General features: G+C 42.1%; 1 protein-coding gene across 1 annotated transcript in view; it reads right to left on the reverse strand.

Moving 5' to 3' along the window:
• LOC139412090 (whirlin-like) overlaps window positions 1-20803 on the reverse strand; it is an 87320-nt gene that overhangs the window by 42168 nt on the left and 24349 nt on the right. The window contains exon 2 of the mRNA XM_071158885.1: window positions 3310-3522. Coding sequence (XP_071014986.1) covers window positions 3310-3522 — 213 coding nt within the window. The remainder of the gene's footprint in view (window positions 1-3309; window positions 3523-20803) is intronic.

Consider the following 20803-nt stretch of genomic DNA (forward strand, 5'->3'; position numbering starts at 1 on the left):
ACGGGAGAGGGAGGACCTGACTTTGGAAATATTGCGGATGTGGATTTGACAGTCTGTCGGATGTGGTGGTCGAAGGAGAGGGTGGAGGCCAGGATGACTCCAAGGTTGGTGCGTGGTGTTATCGATTTTGAGGGGGAGGTTGCTAACTTTTCTGAGTGTGGTTTTGGTGCCTAATAGGAAGAGTTCAGGTTTGTAATTCTTTAGCTTGAGGAAGTTGTGTTGCATCTAGGTTTTTATTGCAGAGAGGCATGATTCAATGTGGGTCAGTGGTGGGTCGAGGAGGGATTTGGTGCTGAGGTATATCTGGGAGTTGTCAGCGTAACTGTGGAAGTCGAGGTTGAAGTGGCAGAGGATCTGACCCAGGGGGAGGATGTTGATGAGAAGAGTAAGAGGCCCAGCACAGAGTCCTGGGGGACACCCTGTGTGACAGTAGCAGAGTCAGAAGTATGGCCATTGAGGGCAATGTAGTGGGCCCGGTTGGTACGATGTGATTGTAGCCATGAGAGTGCGGTGCCCCAACACCCAGACCCTGAGCAGGATGGCTCACCACGTAAAAGGCGGCACTCAGGTGGCGGAGAAGCAGGATGTTGAGGGCACCAGTATCAGTAGAGGTTAGGAGGTCGTTGAGGACTTTGAGGAGGGCAATTTCAGTACTGTGGATGAGATGGAAACCAGACTGGAGAGACTCAAATATGTTATTGTTCAGGAGGTGGGTTTGTAGTTAAAATCAAATCAAATTGTTTTTGTCACATGCTTCGCATGCTTTGTAAAAAGGTGTAGACTAACACACTAAAAAGGTGTAGACTAGACTGAAATCCTTACTAATAAACAATAGAAGGAAATTCTTTAGCTTGAGGAAGTTATCGTTACACATTGAGTAACGAACGATAACTTGGCTATATATACATTGGGTACCAGTACTGAGTTGATGTGCATGAGGTAATTGGGTATGAGGTAATTGAGGTAGATGTGTACAGTGCCGCGAAAAAATATTTGCACCCTTTCTGATTTTCTCTATTTTTGCAAATATTTTTTTACACACCCCATGGTATCCAATTGGTAGTAGTTACAGTCTTGTCTCATCGCTGCAATGAGGTGAAGGTCGAGAGCCATGCGTCCTCCGAAACACAACCCAACCAAGCTGTACTGCTTCTTGACACAATGCCCATCCAACCCAGAAGCCAGCCGCACCAATGTGTCGGAGGAAACAGCGTACACCTGGTCAGCGTGCACTGCGCCCAGCCCGCCACAGGAGTCGCTAGTGCGCGATGAGACAAGGATATCCCTGCCGGCCAACCCCTCCCTAACCCGGACGACGCTGGGCCAATTGTGTGCAGCCTCCCGGTCGCGAACCCAGAATATCTGGTGGCACAGCTAGCACTGTGATACAGTGCCTTAGACCACTGCGCCACCCGGGAGGCCCTTATTTTTGCATATTTTTGATACTGAATGTTATCAGATCTTCAACCAAAACCTAATATTAGATAAAGGGAACCTAAGTTTACAGTGTTTGGTTTTCGCCAGGCATAATGGGACCCATGTCATCGAAAAAGTTGACTCAAGTTTGGCAAAAAAGCATCTGGAAGCACCTGGATGATCATCAAGACTCTTGGAAGAATGATGATGATGATTCAAAAGTATATATTTTTGGATGACATGGGTCCCATTATGCCTGGCGAAAACCAAACACTGCATTCCACAGTAAGAACCTTTGGGGTGTCAGGTAACCTAGTGGTTAGCGCGTTGGGACAGTAACCAAAAGGTTGCTGGATCAAATCCCCGCGCTGACAAGATAAAAATCTGTCGTTCTGCCTGAGAACAAGGCAGATAACCCACTGTTCCCTGGTAGGCCGTCATTGTAAATAAGAATTTGTTCTTAACTGACTTGCCAAGTTAAAGAAAGGTTCACTTTATCTAATATTAGGTTTTGGTTAATGATCTGATTCAGTATCAAAAATATGCAAAAGTACAGAAAATTTGAAAGGGGGCAAATACCATTGTGTTGTCTGCAAACTTAGTGATGGTGTTGGAGTCGCCCGCTGCCACACAGTCGTGGTTGAAGAGGGAGATCAGAAGGGGACCAAGCACGCACCCCTGAGGGGCCCACATGCTGATGGTCAGCGTGGCAGATGTGTTGTTACCTACCCTCACCTGGGGGCTGCCTGTCAGGAAGTCCAGATCCAGTTGCAGAGGGAGGGGTTGGAGATGGGGAGGTAGTTATTGAGGATGGAGGTATCTAGTCCGGGCTTCTTTAGTATGGGGGTGACTGCATTTGTTTTGTAGTCTGATGGGACAGTTCCATGGGCCAGGGAGAAATCGATGTGGAGCTCCCCTCTGAGCATCCAGACTACATCCCAAATGGCACCCTATTCACGTGAGCCCTAGTCCAAATTAGTGCCCTTTATAGTGAATAGGGTGCCATTTGGGCTGTAGCCTGTGTTCTCCTTTCTCCAGTGTTTGTCCACCTCTCTCATATATTGATGTGAAACTGCATCGTCAGCTCCACAGACCAGGCGGGGTGGGCAGGGGTACGATACACCGTTTTGCACAGCGCTGCAGATTTAGATGGAAACTTTGATGATGGCCAAACACATCCAAACAGATTTACATTCACTAAAATAAACTGTGGGAATACTGGGCAGGCTTAATCCTACAGAAAATGGCGTATTTTTTCGCTGCATTTGGATGAGACTCGAATGTCGTGAGATGTTTTATGTCATTACTGTTGACAGTGATATAGTTTCTCTGGATGTGGGGCTGAGACATTGTTACCACTGATATCTCAGCCCAGGCCCCAGGCAGGGTATGACGTGTTGCTAAAATGGCACTCTATTCCCTTTGTACTGCACTACTTTTGAACATAGGGCACTACATAGGGAATAGGCTGCCATTTGGGAAGCAGACCGTGTCTTTAGGTGGAGTCAGGGGACATGAATCTCTTCCAATAGAGAGTCAGGTCTTTACTTTGGGACTCTTCCTTTGCTGGGCACCTAGCCTTCTTTGTGGGAATTGATGTTACCTCTGCACCTCTATATACACTAATTTGTATAGCATGGTTGCTGGCAAGGGCATTCTTTATCGTGTATATTTAAAATGTCAAGACACAGATCAAGTAGTTAGCATTTGATTCCTTGTAATAGCAAACCTACATGGCTGTCCGGAGCAGCCCGACCACGGACCTACCAAAAATTCTCTACCAACGCAGCTCCGCTTCCCCGGCAACAGAATGTGTTGATGGATAGAGAAATTGTTTGAACCTTGCTGAGAATTCAAAAAGTATGACAACCAACGGTCCAATATCAGACTCACCGTCTTCTCAGCCCTCTCCTGTGTGTGTCCACGTCTCTGGCTGTCCTGCCGTCCCAGGGTGCTGTGCTGCTCCTGCTTCTCCAGGTCGGAGGGAGGGGAGACACTGCGGCCCTGAGGGTCCACCCAGGTGTAGATGTGGTTGGTGATATAACCGCCAGGGATACGGCCCACAGAACACACTGACATGGCTAGCTTTTTACAGCCCTTCAGGACCTGCATGGAGGAGAGGGAGGGGATTCAATTGAATTCATCCCAAAGGGCAATTTCATTTGGGGATGTGAGACTAAGTAACCACAACAACATGAGAACATACAGCAAACACGCAATAAATGACACGCACACAGGAGAGTGAGTAGTAGAAGATGGGGAGGGAAGAAGAGGACAGGGGTGGATTGTGGATTGTTTGCTAACTTCAGTCATGACGCGTTGATCTTCTGTGGCTTACACACTCATTCCACATTCCACTTTGTGTCACGGCCGAATATACCCCTCACATCGTCCTAGCTGATTACGTACGCAAAGGCTCCACCATTATACAAGATACGGATGTTTTCAGACAAATTGGAGATGTAGACGCAGTGTTTCATTGTCCTCTCAGGATGAATCGCTGTGTTTACCATCGTCATGCCCCCGTCATTGATTTCATTATGTTCTGTTTGAAAACAGTGGAGTGTCTAGCAGCAGCCACATCATTCCCCTTCTTTATGGGCTGGAGGCAGCTCTCTGAGTGACTGTCCTCTGACTCATATGCACTGACGGAACTATGACAGAAACACACAGGGACACACACTGACACAGACATAGACAAACACACAAGGTTACACACACAGGGCCAAACACACACACACACACACACACACACACACACACACACACACACACACACACACACACACACACACACACACACACACACACACACACACACACACACACACACACACACACACTAGTACACACACTAGTACACACACTCAAACAAACACAAACACACACAAAGTACATGCCTCGCTATACAACACAGTCTGAGGGGGCAGGGAGATCATGTGGTGATAAGGATCTCCCTGGAGGCACCAAGCTGTCCCTCTCTACAGGATGGCTGTCAGAGACAGAAAGCAAGAGAGAGAGAGGGCAGAGACAGAAAGTGAGCACACTCGAGAGAGAGAGAGAGAGAGAGATGTGTATCTGAGAGTGGCAGATTGTCTGCTTTTATCTTTCTGAGTGCATCTATCTGTTTTTCTTCCTAGAAAAATAGTTCTGGAGAATATTGAAAACACTTTTCTGCTATACTGTTATTTGTGGCTGTACTGTATTTGTATTTTATTGTGGATGAATAGAGTCATCCGGAAGCGAGTTATATGTAAATTGGAGTTGCTCATCCTCTGTTCTTTCATGGTACAGTGCTAAAGAGAGCTCATAGGTTTCTTCACCCAGACCACACTGTTGAATCCACGTGCCTATCAAATCAAGCTTTATTTATACAGCACATTTCAGACAAGGAATGCAATATAATGTGCTTCACAGGTTAAAAAAACAAACAAATAAATACAATGAAAATAAAAACTGAAATATTTACCACACAACAAACAAGAGGATAAAAAAAACAAAAGAATAACAATAAAAACTGAACAACTAAAAAACAACCTGAAGAAAAGCAAAGATAAAATGTGTGTTTTAAGATCTCTTTGAAATATGTCCACGGTTTCGGCCCCCCTCAGGTTCTCTGGCAGGCTATTCCAGAGGCTGGGGGCATAGTAACTAAAGGCTGCCTCCCATGCCTCTTGGTCCGAGGCTTTAATTGGGATAGTTAAAAGGCCAGTACCAGAGGGACCGACTGGGGACCTACAACAGTAGGTACATAACTTAAAAGCATGTGTAACATGGATTTAAAAACCAATTGAAAAATCTTTAAATTAAACTCACAGGCAGCCAGTGCAGAGACCTTAAAACCGGTGTAATGTATGCTCTTCGTCTGGTCTTGGTCAGTACCCATGCTACAGGATTCTGTACGTTTTGCAGTTGACATTGGACATTTTCTAGAACATATGTGCCTCCATATACATTTCGTAGTAGTCAGCAGGATAAGTGCACTCTACATGTGTGTCTAGGTCAATAGACACCATTAGACATGCACCTGTCTGGGGAGTGGGCATGTCTGGTAATTTTTGTACCATTGCTATGGCCTAATATTTACTGTTGCTATGGTTACACCTATTGGGAATTTTCTAGAACATGTGTGCCCATTATACAGTTGAAGTTGGAAATTTACATACACCTCAGCCAACTACATTTAAACTCAGTTTTTCACAATTCCTGACATTTAATCCTAGTAAAAATTCCATGTCCTTGGTCAATTAGGATCACTTTATTTTAAGAATGTGAAATGTCAGAATAATTGTAGAGTGATTTATTTCAGCTTTTATTTCTTTCATCTCATTCCCAGTCGGTCAGAAGTTTCCATAAACTCAATTAGTATTTGGTAGCATTGCCTTTAAATTGTTTAACTTGGGTCAAATGTTTCAGGTAGCCTTCCCCAAGCTTCCCATAATAAGTTGGGTGAATTTTAGCCCACTCCTCCTGACAGAGCTGGTGTAACTGAGTCAGGATTGTAGGCTTCCTTGCTCGCACACACTTTTTCAGTTCTATAGGATTGAGGTCAGAGCATTGTGATGGCCACTCCAATACCTTGACTTTGTTGTCCTTAAGCCATTTTGCCACAACTTTGGAAGTATGCTTGGGTCATTGTCCATTTGGAAGATCCATTTGCGATCAAGCTTCAACTTCATGACTGATGTCTTGAGATGATGCTCCAATATATCCACATAATTTTCCTGCCTCATGATGCCATGTATTTTTTGAAGTGCACCAGTCCCTCCTGCAGCAAAGCACCCCCACAACATGATGCTGCCACCCCCGTGCTTCACGGTTGGGATGGGGTTCTTCGGCTTGCAAGCCTCTCCTTTTTCCTCCAAACATAACAATGGTCATTATGGCCAAACAGTTATATTTTTGTTTCATCAGACCAGAGGACATTTCTCCAAAAAGTATGATATTTGTCCACATGTGCAGTTGCAAAATGTAGTCTGGCTTTTTTATGGCGGTTTTGGAGCAGTGGCTTCTTCCTTGCTGAGTGGCCTTTCAGGTCATGTCGATATAGGACTCGTTTTACTGTGGATATAGACACTTTTGTACCTGTTTCCTCCATCATCTTCACAAGGTCCTTTGCTGTTGTTCTGGGATTGATTTGCACTTTTCACACCAAAGTATTTTCATCTCTAGGAGACAGAATGCGTCTCCTTCCTGATGGCTGCGTGGTCCCATGGTGCTTATACTTGTGTACTGTTGTTTGTACAGATGAACGTGGTACCTTCAGGCTTTTGGAAATTGCTCCCAAGGATGAACCAGACTTGTGGACGTCTACAATATTTTTCTGAGGTCTTAGCTGATTTCTTTAGATTTTCCCATGATGTGAAGCGAAGAGGCACTGAGTTTGAAGGTAGGCCTTGAAATACACAAATTATGTCAATTAGCCTATCAGAAGCTTCTAAAGCCATGACATCATTTTCTGGAATTTTCCAAGCTGTTTAAAGGCACAGTCAAGTTAGTGTATGTAAACTTCTGACCCACAGGAATTGTGATACAGTGAAATAATCTGTCTGTAAACAATTGTTGGAGAAATTACTTGTGTCATGCACAAAGTAGATGTCCTAACCGACTTTCCAAAACTATAGTTTGTTAATTAACAAGACAATTGTGGAGTGGTTGAATAATGACTTTTAATGACTCCAACCTAAGTGTATGTGAACTTCCGACTTCAACTGTACATCTTGGAGTGGTCAACAGAATAGGTGCGCTCTGTATGTGTGGCTAGCTCATTGGGCACCATTGGACATGCACCTGTCTGGGGAGTGGACATGTCTGTTTATTTTTGTACCGTTGCTATGGCCTAATATTTACTGTTGCTATGATTACGCCTATTGGGAATTTTCTGGAACATTATTCATCTTGGAGTGATCAACAGAATAGGTGCGCTCTGTTTGTGTGGCTAGCTCATTGGGCACCATTGGACATGCACCTGTCTCGGGAGTGGACACGTCTGTTTATTTTTGTACCATTGCTATGGCTCTAATGTTTCTATGCCCAAATATGAAATAAAACTAAAATTAGTTAAAGGCAAAAAGATAATGGTGGCTAAATGCCAGAGGGGATGAATTATTTAAAAAAGAGGAGTTACTATGTGTGTGACGTAAGGATGAAATCTGTATAAAAAGTGGTTGCCAAGGCTGGAAAGTTAGTTGTTTTCATGAACCAGCTCGGCTTATATTACTTTGTAATAAAAGTCTATTTGAACTCACAGGCTCCGGTATTTGAGACATGTTTTTGACTGAATAGTTCCACAACATAAATGGTGAGCTTGCTAGGAGTGGCAAAAAGGGACCAGAGACAGTGAAAATCTGCAGCTGCAGACTCTTGGATAAACTGCACAAATAAGAGGCCACTTGAAAAACAAGGTAAGCTTAGTTTGTGTCTATAGTATAGAGATTGTGTGGTCCGCTCCAGAAACCTGCCTCAGCGGTAGGTCACAAAGTGGGTCTCTCCAAATTTGCCAAACCAAAGATATATTGGGAGCTTTTGAGTTCAAATGAAATGCATGCAAAATTATGACGGGATAAAACGCTTTGAGGGTTGCAACAGTGAAAATAGAGTATATTCATTGGTGTGTGACCACTACGGAGGGAGAGTTGTGTGCTTCATCTGGCTTGACTGGCTCAGTTGAGTGGGGTTATTCACTAATTTGTTCGGGCGGTACATCTGACCAGTTTGTTCAATCTGTTTGAGTTGTGACTGTGTTGTCTGATTCAGTTTGGCTGGACTTATTTGTTTTAGACATGTTTGAGTTTGCGTACAAAACACAGCCCATTCATCTTATTCAATCAGTCCGAGTCAGCCAATTCAATTCATCCAGCTCGCTCAGTTGCTCATCTGGGGTGGGTGTGTTCAGTCTCGTTCAGGTTGGCTGTTGTCTGTCTGCCCTGTTGACTGTTCTGTTTGATCGAGTTTGGAGTGGCAACAGTCCATCTGCATGGTCAAATAAAATGAAATAGAAATCATGTGATACCGCTTATCGTGTTGAGGAAGTCAATCGATAACGACTGCTTGGATGGGTAGAAATCCTGTGATACCGCTTATCGTGTTGAGGAAGTCAATCGATAAGGACTGCTTGGATGGGTAGAAATCCTGTGATACCGCTTATCGTGTTGAGGAAGTCAAATGATAAGGACTGCTTGGATGGGTAGAAATCCTGTGATACCGCCTATTGCATTGAGGATATGAATCGATCAATGGGGACTGCTTGGAATACTGCCTTTTCTGTGTCGAGGAAGTGAATCAGAAAAATGCTGAATTTTCAGGTTGCTTAGAAAAGCGTGAGAGAGTGTGAAAGTGAGTGTAAAAGTTCTCTGCTGTTGGTGGGGAAAGGGCTACGCACCTCTCCCGAAACGTTGCTAAAAGAATGACCTGGTAGGGAGGATGCACCCAGTCCCGCACTAAAGGAGGGGAGTGTGAATGGTACATGAATAACCATTGAAGTAATATGATACTAGAAGTTTGAATAGTTAGGATAAATAAATAAAAAATACATGAACATTATAGTGAAATAGTAATAAATGTCAAGACGACATCAGCGATTGCCCGTAAGGCCATTGAAAATTGCATACTGTGTTGCAAGGTAGAAGAATATAGAGTTCAGAGAAATATAGAAATTGGAATATTTGAAGTAAGAATATACTCAAAAAGAGAGAACAATTATTTTAAAAAACTAGAGACGGGGCAATAACCAATAGACCATGTACAAGAATCAGAGAAACACGTCCTTTTTTATGTTTCTATTTTAGTTTGGTCAGGGCGTGAGTTGGGGTGGGCATTCTATGTTTTTGTTCTATGTTTTCTATTTCTGGTTTTGGCCTGGTATGGTTCCCAATCAGAGGCAGCTGTCAATCGTTGTCTCTGATTGAGAACCATACTTAGGCAGCCTGTTTTCCCACTATTGGTTGTGGGTAGTTGTTTTCTGTCTCTGTGTCTGCACCAGACAGAACTGTTTCGTTTTCGTTAGTTCTCTTGTTATTTTGTTTTGTGTTCAGTTTAAATAAATATTAACATGGACACGTACCACGCTGCATATTGGTCCGATCCTTCCTACTCCTCCTCCGAAGAGGAGGAAAACCGTTACAAACGTGGACATACATAGGAGGGAATAGGGTGTGGTCAAGTCGTTCAGGGCTTTAACAGACCGTTAAAAAGATTTAGCCCTGGACGAGTAGAGAGAAATCTAAGAACAAGAGAAAGAAAGTGGTTTTAATAAAGTGAATAGCACAATAAAACAAAACTAGGGAGCAAAGAATAAATACGGATATCACAGGAAAATAGGGAGAGGCTTGGAAACTAGTTAATAAAGGTATGTAATATAGAAGGGAGTGAAGAAATCTAAAACACCCTAGACACAGTAGGGAGAGGTTTGGGAATAATAATTATTCATGTGTTGACAAACGGCCCTGTTTCTCTCCGTAATATGAAGCTAGAGGATTTTAATAAAACCATGTCGCTGAAAGAAGCGCACGAAAATTCTACCAATTGAACTCGACTATGGGAAGAATTGAGCAAACTGGATAATATTGGCCAACATTACCCTGCTAACGGAGAATTCAAATCAAATAAAGAATTCAGGGAGGCAATTTTGAATTGGCACAATCACATAAAACCAAAATCAAAAGCTCAATATACCAGTGTATTGATGTTAGCATTCTATCAGCGTAATCGCATGAACCACACTATTTGAGTATGGATACTGTTGAATGGGGTACTTGGTAGAATCGCTCAGGCTATTTTGTTCGGATTTCAAAGTTCTAGTTTGAATGTACCAGAGTGCAGAATAACTGATGGGTTGAACATGGCCGGTGTTAGTAAACGTCAGGGAAATGACATAATTGAATTATTGCCAGAAGCACAGTTAGTCACCAACTTTTTTAACAAACTTTAGCCAGTTAGCTTGGGTACTTGACCGCCTTGTGGGGAAAAAAAGTATTGGGCATTATGAATCAACGTTTGGATCAACCCCGTTCATTAGCGGCTTTTGGGGTTGAATAATCCTTGTGAGAATCAAGGACAGTGGATATTAGGTAACATATTCAAATTGGCAGTGTATATGGGCGAGAGCACGAATGATATTTAAAAATAGTCATACTTTGTATCACGCCGCATTCAAACAAGAGCTAAAGGGTGTACATTTGGGGGTTCTCTGTTGATACAATATGTAAGGTAGTGTACTTGTTATTGGCGTTAAAAGACGAAGAAACTCACATGCCAAACATTGCCACATTAGTAAACTATGTGGTAGAGCAGGGACACAAGGAATTATAGCTATGGTAGAGTACAACCGGCGAAACAAGAGAACATATTTGGGGGTTTTGAGAACCATGCGACTCGAGAAGAAAACCCTAGTAGTTTTGAACTCGTGAGACTTTATTTCATTTTATTCTAAAAAAATATTTATTGAAGTGACAGAAGCGAGGAAGAGATAAGAGTAATTCAAGTGGCCTCCCTGTGAAAAGTAGAAGTTATGTTGTTCTGACTATAATTAAAGAAAAATTGAATGGTTGAGATTGCGGAGAGCTTTCTGAGTTTAAGGGGAGAGATGTAGACTAGGGAAGGTAACAAAGGAGAGTTATTCAGTTGGAAAGTAAGAATTTTGAAGATGAATTGTTTGGATTGATAAAAAATTGGTTGATGTATTTTCTACATTTGGGCATTACAAGTTCATCTTAAAATAATACATGTTTAATGAGTGTGAAGCAGAGGTTAGTGATTAAAAATATAGTTATATTGATAAGGAGGATTTATATAAAGGTAATGAGTGTTTGACAGTATGTGAATGGTAATATGTTATTTGTGTTTTTATAGCACTCTAATGATGTGATATTTTAGTAATTTGAAAAGATGAGGTTTTAATACAAGGTTAAGTGATGAGTAGAGGGATTGAGCCTTGAGATTGTAAAAAAGATTAGCTGCGGTTGAAAGCAAGCAGGTAGTGGGATATTTGAAGTAGAGGTATGAGAAACATTCTTTGTGTAATCGCGTGCGTGTAGGTGGCAGGGAAGTCAGGCGAACTTGATATAAATGGAGTCGTTTAATAGACTTAACAAAACTTCATAAACAAAATGATAAGATAAATTAAAGTGGGTACAATCACCCATCACGCACCAATACATAATACACGAACATACAAACAAACAATCTCCGACAAGGACATGAGGGGAAACAGAGGGTTAAATACACAACATGTAATTGATGGGATATGAACCAGGTGTGAAGGAAGACAAGACAAAACCAGTGGAAAATGAAAAATGGATCAGTGATGGCTAGAAGGCCAGTGACGTCGACCGCCGAACACCGCCCAAACAAGGTGAGGGACCGACTTCGGCGGAAGTCGTGACACTTTGACAGTTTCTGGTTATTGTTGCCTGGTTTTATAGTTGGGTAACACCAGTGAATTTGAGCAGGAAGTTCATGTATTCCAAAATTATAATCTGTTTCCATTACATGGAACAGTGTCTAGTGATAAAAGCATTAAATAAGAATTGACTATTAAGCTGATAAGACAGCTCCAACGTTTTGAAGGTTCTACATTTGTTAAACAACAGTTTTGTATTTTACTAAACTAATGCAACAGGTTAAACTGATAGGATTACCAGAAAGGGGTTCTGGGATTGTTTATTTTAGATGGGGTTGATTCCACTTGATGGAGTCTGATGTGTCTTGAGTAGGATTCTTGCTTCCAGGACTGATGGAAGTCCAATACAGTAGGTATGGTAATTAAGGGAGACATAGGAGGCCATGTCTCAAACAACTTTTTATTAGATACCTGGGATCAAATATCACTGATTCCTTAAGCTGAGAAATTGACTACATTTGCAACAGGAAAAATAATTCCATTTAGAAAGGCTAACAGGAACAATCTAAGGTGAAACAGCTATTACATATGTTGATTGGACATTGGTCTAGTAACGATATCAGGATAATTGTACATGGTTATGGAAGAGAGGGACCAATCATATAATACCATATGGGAGTGAATTGTGTTAAAGGTAATACATGCTAAATAAAGAATGGGGTGGATTAAAACAAACATTTAATGATTGGAGTAAGGACAGTGGATTTACCATTATCATGTTTGGTTTATAAATAATACTTTGGGATTGCTGATTAAGATGTAGCATAGTGAATGCTAACGAAATGTACACTTTCCTTTCCAGAAGAGGAGGGTGTCTCATTACCTCTCTCTGAAATGTTTCCTGGGGCTATGGTCTTGTGAGAGCAGTTAGTGAAATTAGGCAGTTTTATAGGTATAATTCAGTATAGGTATGATTCAGTGATGAAGAGAAATTACCAAATTAAATAAGGCCTGGCCATTATTGTTTGTTTTTGTCATATTGTTCACCACACACACACACACACACACACACACACAACAGCACGCACAAACAATTCACCGGTTATGAATATGCGTTAGTGGTGTTGAACCTGTGGGATTTATTTTGGATAGGGTTTTTTCATTTCAGTTTTAAATTGGGTATGCAGAAGAATGTAAATGCTTTGAAACATGTTTAAATGGTTTCGGAAGGTCAGGGAAAGAAAAGGGAGAGGACATATTTTAATGGTGTTGAATGCCCTGTATCCTGTCTTTCTGGTGAGGCCTTATCTGTCTCACAAGAAATAACAAGAACAGGTGGGATTTAATTATAAAATTAATGAGAAGCACCAGTATCTATTCAAATTGTACCATTACTGTATGAGATTCTAATATTTCCTTAGTGAGTTATAAAGAGTTGTAATTCTAAGTTGATTAGTTATTTGAATTGGTTTATTTTTTATTTAACACATTTTTTTAATCATGTCTTCGAAGGGGAACATTACCAGTTTCCTGGGGTCCTGGTCTTTGGGTAAATCTACAAATGTACTTTGTTCAGTCTGCATACAGAAGGAAAGATATATGTTAAGAAGGGATGACAGTTACTCCAAATGGAGTGTGATATGTAAATTGCTGATTACATTTTTTGTTTTTGTTTCAATACAAATTTCACCAGATTGGGATTTATGGAGCTTGGTATTTCTGCAAGGGGTTAGGGTTATAACGTTCTGATCTGGTAACTCTTCAGAGCGATCGCTAGGAAAATAAGATAGTATGAACTCATTTTGAAAATGGTTTTAGTAGTAACAGTATGTTGTTATGCGCTTTGACATTTCTCATTAGATAATGTTATTAAGAAAAGGTTAATGAATAATTTGACATATAGTCAATGCTTGTCTGGATTTCCTGAAACAGAAATGAATTGAACTAAACTGTTGGTCTGATCTGTTTCTTTAGGTTATCATGGAAGGTGACGTCAGATCGTATCTTAATGCATGGTAGGAATAATTTGACCACAAACAGTGTGTGTGAACCTCAAAACCCTCCCTAACCAGCTGAAGAAAGAGTGACAAAAGCATGCAATGCACAGTGACTTTTAACACTTTTATCTGAGTCCGAGTGCTGAGGGCGCGTGCGGAGTGAGTGTGAAGAGAGCAAACGGCTCAGGTGAGAGACTTGTGTACGTTGGAGATTAAAATTGGGTCATTATCAAGGGCCATCAAATGGGACAGGCAAGAGTTACATGTGCCATTGGGAAGAATAACTTTAAACGATATACAGTGCCTTGCGAAAGTATTCGGCCCCCTTGAACTTTGCGACCTTTTGCCACATTTCAGGCTTCAAACATAAAGATATAAAACTGTATTTTTTTGTAAAGAATCAACAACAAGTGGGACACAATCATGAAGTGGAACGACATTTATTGGATATTTCAAACTTTTTTAACAAATCAAAAACTGAAAAATTGGGCGTGCAAAATTATTGGTGAATTATTTGCCCCTAAATAAGATCTGGTGCAACCAAATACCTTCAGAAGTCACATAATTAGTTAAATCAAGTCCACCTGTATGCAATCTAAGTGCCATATGATCTGTCACATGATCTCAGTCTATACAGTTGAAATTTTAAGTTTACATACACTTGGGTTGGAGTCATTAAAACTCGTTATTGAACCCCTCCACACATTTCTTGTTAGCAAATTATAGTTTTGGCAAGTCGGTTAGGATATCTACTTTGTGCATGACACAAGTCATTTTTCCAACAATTGTTTCACAGACAGATTATTTCACTTATAATTCACTGTATCACAATTACAGTGGGTCAAAGTTAACATACACTAAATTGACTGTGCCTTTAAACAGCTTGGGAAATTCCAGAAAATGTCACGGCTTTAGAAGTGTCTGATAGGCTAATTGACATAATGCATGACATTATGGGAAAATCAAAAGAAATCAACCAAGACCTCAGAAAAAAAATGTAGACCTCCACAAGTCTGGTTCATCCTTGAGCAATTTCCAAACGCCTAGAGGTACCACGTTCATCTGTACAAACAAGTAGTACAAGTAGTACGCAAGTATAAACACCATGGGACCGCGCAGCTGTCATACCGCTCAGGAAGGAGACACGTTCTGTCTCTTAGAGATGAACGTACTCTGGTGTGAAAAGTGCAAATCAATCCCAGAACAACAGCAAAGGACCTTGTGAAGATGCTGGAGGAAACAGGTACAAACGTATCTATATCCACAGTAAAACGAGTCCTATATCGACATAACCAAAAACTCACCAAAACTCACGGACTAGGCAAAGAGGGCATTAATCAGAGAGGCAACAAAGAGACCAAAGATAACCCTGAAGGAGCTGCAAAGCTCCACAGCGGAGATTGGAGTATCTGTCCATAGGATCACTTTAAGCCATACACTCCACAGAGCTGGGCTTTACGGAAGAGTGGCCAGTAAAAAGCCATTGCTTAAAGAAAAAAAGAAGCAAACACATTTGGTGTTCACCAAAAGGCATGTGGGAGACTCCCCAAACATATGGAAGAAGGTACTCTGATCAGATGAGACTAAAATGTAGCTTTTTGGCCATCAAGGAAAACGCTATGTCTGGCGCAAACACATCACCTCTCATCACCCCGAGAATACCATCCCCAATGTGAAGCATGGTGGTGGCAGCATCATGCTGTGGAGATGTTTTTCATCGGCAGGGTCTGGGAAACTGGTCAGAATTGAAGGAATGATGGGCGACGCAAAACACAGGGAAATTTTAGAGGGAAACCTATTTCAGTCTTCCAGAGATTTGAGACTGGGACGGAGGTTCACCTTCCAGCAGGACAATGGCCTCAAGCATACTGCTAAAGCAACACTCGAGTGGTTTAAGGGGAAACATTTAAATATATTGGAATGGCCTAGTCCTCAATCCAATTGAGAATCTGTGGTATGACAAAGTGGTAGGCATGTTGTTTAAATCAAATGATACAAACCCCAGAAAATACATTTTAATTCCAGGTTGTAAGGCAACAAAATAGGAAAAATGCCAAGGGGGGTGAATACTTTCACAAGCCACTGTAGGGGTGACATTTCAGACACTATGATAAACTTTCAAGAAATATGCGACTCAGAGTTTTGTTTGGTTGGATATTCTTATTTTTTCTTTACATAGTTGAATGTGCTGACAACAAAATCACACAAAAATGATCAATGGAAATCAAATTTATCAAACCATGGAGGTCTGGATTTGGAGTCACACTCAAAATTATAGTGGAAAACCACACTACAGGCTGATCCAACTTTGATGTAATGTCCTTAAAACAAGTCAAAAAGAGGCTCAGTAGTGTGTGTGGCCTCCACGTGCCTGTATGACCTCCCTACAACGCCTGGGCATGCTCCTGATGAGGTGGGGGATGGTCTCCTGAGGGATCTCCTCCCAGACCTGGACTAAAGCATCCGCCAACTCCTGGACAGTCTGTGGTGCAACGTGGCGTTGGTGGATGGAGCGAGACATGATGTCCCAGATGTGCTCAATTGGATTCAGGTCTGGAGAACGGGCGGGCCAGTCCATAGCATCAATGCCTTCCTCTTGCAGGAACTGCTGACACACTCCAGCCACATGAGGTCTAGCAATGTCTTGCATTAGGAGGAACCCAGGGCCAACCGCACCAGCATATGGTCTCACAAGGGGTCTGAGGATCTCATCTCGGTACCTAATGGCAGTCAGGCTACCTCTGGCGAGCACATGGAGGGCTGTGCGGCCCCCAGAAGAAATGCCACCCCACACCAAGACTGACCCACCGCCAAACCGGTCATGCTGGAGGATATTGCAGGCAGCAGAACGTTCTCCACGGCGTCTCCAGACTCTGTCACGTCTGCCACATGTGCTCAGTGTGAACCTGTTTCATCTGTGAAGAGCACAGGGCGCCAGTGGCGAATTTGCCAATCTTGGTGTTCTCTGTCAAATGCCAAACGTCCTGCACGGTGTTGGGCTGTAAGCACAACCCCCACCTGTGGACGTTGGGCCCTCATACCACCCTCATGGAGTCTGTTTCTGACCGTTTGAGCAGACACATGCACATTTGTGGCCTGCTGGAGGTCATTTTGCAGGGCTCTGGCAGTGCTCCTCCTGCTCCTCCTTGCACAAAGGCGGAGGTAGCGGTCCTGCTGCTGGGTTGTTGCCCTCCTACGGCCTCCTCCACGTCTCCTGATGTAGTGGCCTGTCTCCTGGTAGGGCCTCCATGCTCAACATTGGATCATTCAGAGATCCTCACTGAACTTCTGGAGAGAGTTTGCTGCACTGAAAGTAAAGGGGCTGAATAATTTTGCACGCCCAATTTTTCAGTTTTTGATTTGTTAAAAAAGTTTTAAATATCCAATAAATGTCGTTCCACTTCATGATTGTGTCCCACTTGTTGTTGATTCTTCACAAACAAATACAGTTTTATATCTTTATGTTTGAAGCCTGAAATGTGGCAAAAGGTCGGAAAGTTCAAGGGGGCCGAATACTTTCGCAAGGCACTGTATATATAATTAGGCATAGCTTACCACATTGTTAATACCGTTATGTTTTTGTTTTTTTGCTTTCTAAGTCTTATGCTACTCTCTTAGGAACCAGAAGGAGAAAGTGGAGAAACTAAAAGCAGCTCAGCTGAAGTGAAGGAAGTCAGCGGCTTCAGCTGGAATGTCATTCTGTTGTGTGATGAGAGATGGAAATAAGATTGTGCATGGTGTGATCATAGAACAGAGGCCATAAGTCTCTGAGAAAACCTCACGGAAAGATGGCGAAAACCTGAACCAGGACCAGAGGTTCCCCGTCCACAAGGTACCATCTAAACCACTGCACCAAAGCTCCAAGGGCGATCGAACGACCATTGAGCCCGGAGGGAATGGAAGGAGAGTATGCCATGTGCCATGTGCCAATCCCTGTGCCGTGTGATTAGTTTCATACTGTTACAGTATCTAGAGTTTACAAAATGGTAGAATAGAGATAAATAATTATTCACAACAAAGACTGACATCTGCCCACATTATCAAATTGATGGTGGAGGAGAAAAGGATCACCGTGCAACTCCCAATAGTTAACAGATACCCTCGCCTGAAGATCCAGGGTGTCCAGGGATGGGCTGGAGGGACTTGCCTGTTGCTCCTGATGACATACATACTCTGGCAGATACCCCTGACGGAGGCGCTGTCCAAGGGGACAGAGAAATAACGACAGGAGAATGGAAAGGCCCTCACATCTGACCTCGCATTTTTTTTACATTTTAATTTGACCTTTATTCAACTAGGCAAGTCAGTTAAGAACAAATTCTTATATTCAATGACAGCCTAGGAACAGTGGGTTAACTGCCTTGTTCAGGGGCAGAACGACACATTTTTACCTTGTCAGCTCGGGGATTCAATCTTGCAACCTTCCGGTTACTAGTCCAACGCTCTAACCACTAGGCTACCTGCCGCCCCTATGGTCTTCCTAACAGACAGTGGAAACCAGGACAGATGAAGAACGGTAGAATGGCCTTGACAGCAACAGTGGAAAACCTAGAAGAAATGATAAAAACATCTCCCACTAGCACTAGTACACCAACAATAGCAGAAACACAAGAAAGTGGGTTGCTACAGAAAACCTGGACATCTGTTACTAATTGGGGTAGCCACAATGAAGAAAATACCCCAGAATCAAACATTGACCTAAAATTGAGGAAAAAAAGAGAAAAAAATGGCTGGTATAAGTGGGCTCAGTGGGCCAGCCCAAAAACATAGAATGGACAATTGTATACTGTGTAGAAAATACCCCATGACAGGCATATTAATAGTACCTGAACCTGCGACGTTTGAGGTTTGTGCAAATGGTACAAACTAGATGATGTGAAAATTGGACATTTTCATCATGATGACCCAATTTTCTGTGCCATTTGAAAAGGGGGGACTGCACCTTGTGTTGGGATAGAGAATGTGTTTAAAGTATATACATAGTGTAACAGAATATAACCATGTACTCAATGTAACAGTTGCTGAATGATATATGATGTTAGGGTTTTCCAATTACAGACCTTGCCCTTAATTCTTCAACAGGTTTAATAGGAGGGCCATATGTTTGTGTGTCATACTGAGAACGATGTTATAAGTGTTTATGAGGTTTAGTTTATTTTAAAAAAAGTTTTTCTTGTTTTTCTTATATTTTACATAACTGAGAACCTAGGGCAAGGCTAGGAAATGCATGCACATGCTTTTACACTGTATGTTAAAGGACAATTGGCTTGAGGAGGGATCTTTTACTTCCTTCTAGCTATGTAAAGGGATATATTTGGTCCTGCTGTCACAAATCCCGCTGAAGATGGTGCCTCTTCCTGTTCGGGCGGCACTCTGCGGTCGTGGTCGCAGGCCTACTTGCTGCCACCGATCTCCTTTTCTGTTTCAGTTAGTTTTGTCTGATTAGTTGCACCTGTTTCTTGTTTGGGTTTTGCTTTGGACTATTTAAACCCGGTAGGCCCGCTGGCTTTTGTGCGGGCTTGTTTTTCTGTTCATGGTGTGTGGATTATTGTGGATTCCGTTTTTCCGGACAGTTTCGTCCTGTTTGTTGGACTGGGTATTTATGCGCCCTTGTGTTTGGCGTGACCGTTAATCTGTTCTTGGAATAAAGATCCACGTTTTGAACTACCCTGCTCTCTGCGCCTGACTCCTCCACCCACTACTCCTAGAAGCCTTAACACCTGCCTCCCCAGTATGAATGAGAAAGTGAAGCAAAGGTTGATAAAGGTTTAAGGGAGGCAGATTGTCTCCTTAGCAACATAGAAGGTGCTTCCCTTCTCACTTGTACTGGAACAAACTTTAAAGTTTGGGACTTATTAAGCCCCAGAGGAGGGATATATTGGACATTTTCCAGTACATATGTGCCCATTACACATTTCGTAGTAGTCAGCAGGATAAGTGCACTCTACATGTGTGTCTAGGTCATTAGACATGCGTCTGGGGAGTGGGCATGTCTGGTTATTTTTGTACCATTGCTATAGCCTAATATTTACTGTTGCTATGATTACACCTATTGGGAATTTTCTAGAACATGTGTGCCCATTATACATCTTGGAGTGGTCAGCAGAATAGGTACGTGTAGGTATGTGTGGCTAGCTCATTGGGCACCATTGGACATGCACCTGTCTGTTTATTTTTGTACCATTGCTATGGCTATAATGTTTCTATGCCCTAATATGAAACTAAACTCAAATTAATGCAAGGCAAAAAGATAATGGTGGCTAAATGCCAGAGGGGATTAATTATTAACATAAAGAGGAGTTACTATGTGTGTGACGTAAGGATGAAACCTGTATAAAAAGAGCGTGCCAAGGCTGGGAAAGTTAGTTGTTTTAATGAACCAGCTCGACTTATATTACTTTGTAATAAAAGTCTATTTGAACTCAGAGGCTCTGGTATTTGAGAAATATTATTGACTGAATATTTCCACGACATTGACCAATGGCTTTCTTGGGTAGACCAGACAGGAGAGCATTACAGTAGTCAAACCTGCTTGTAATAAAAGCATAGATGAGTCTCTCTGTAACAGCCTGAGAGAGAAACGGTCGCACCGTGGAAATGTTCCTCAGAGGGTAAAAAGCTATTTTGGTCACATTCCTAATGTGTGTTTCGAAATTGAGTTTAGAATGTAAAATAACACCTAGGTTTTAGGTATTTAGGTAATATTTATTGCCCATTAATTAAAATGTGCGTCCAGATTCTCTCTCAGATTCTCTCTGCTTTGGCTCCAACAGTCTTGATTCATGTGGAGGACGTTGTGAGCCATCCAAGTATTTAAATCACTAATACAGTCTAATAATGTATTAGTCAAGCTAAAAGCCTCTCGTGACACAGAAATGGAAAGATGTGTATTGTCTGCGTAGCAGTAAAAATCCATGCTGTGCATTCTGATAACGCTGCCAAGGGTTAACATATATAAAGTGAACAGTACTGGAACCAAAATTGAACCTTGTGGAACGCCACATGTGATATGTATTTTCTCCGAGCTATGTTCACGAAGGGTGAAAAAACA

Source organism: Oncorhynchus clarkii, chromosome 6 (genome assembly GCF_045791955.1).
Source record: "Oncorhynchus clarkii lewisi isolate Uvic-CL-2024 chromosome 6, UVic_Ocla_1.0, whole genome shotgun sequence".
NCBI lineage: Eukaryota > Metazoa > Chordata > Actinopteri > Salmoniformes > Salmonidae > Oncorhynchus > Oncorhynchus clarkii.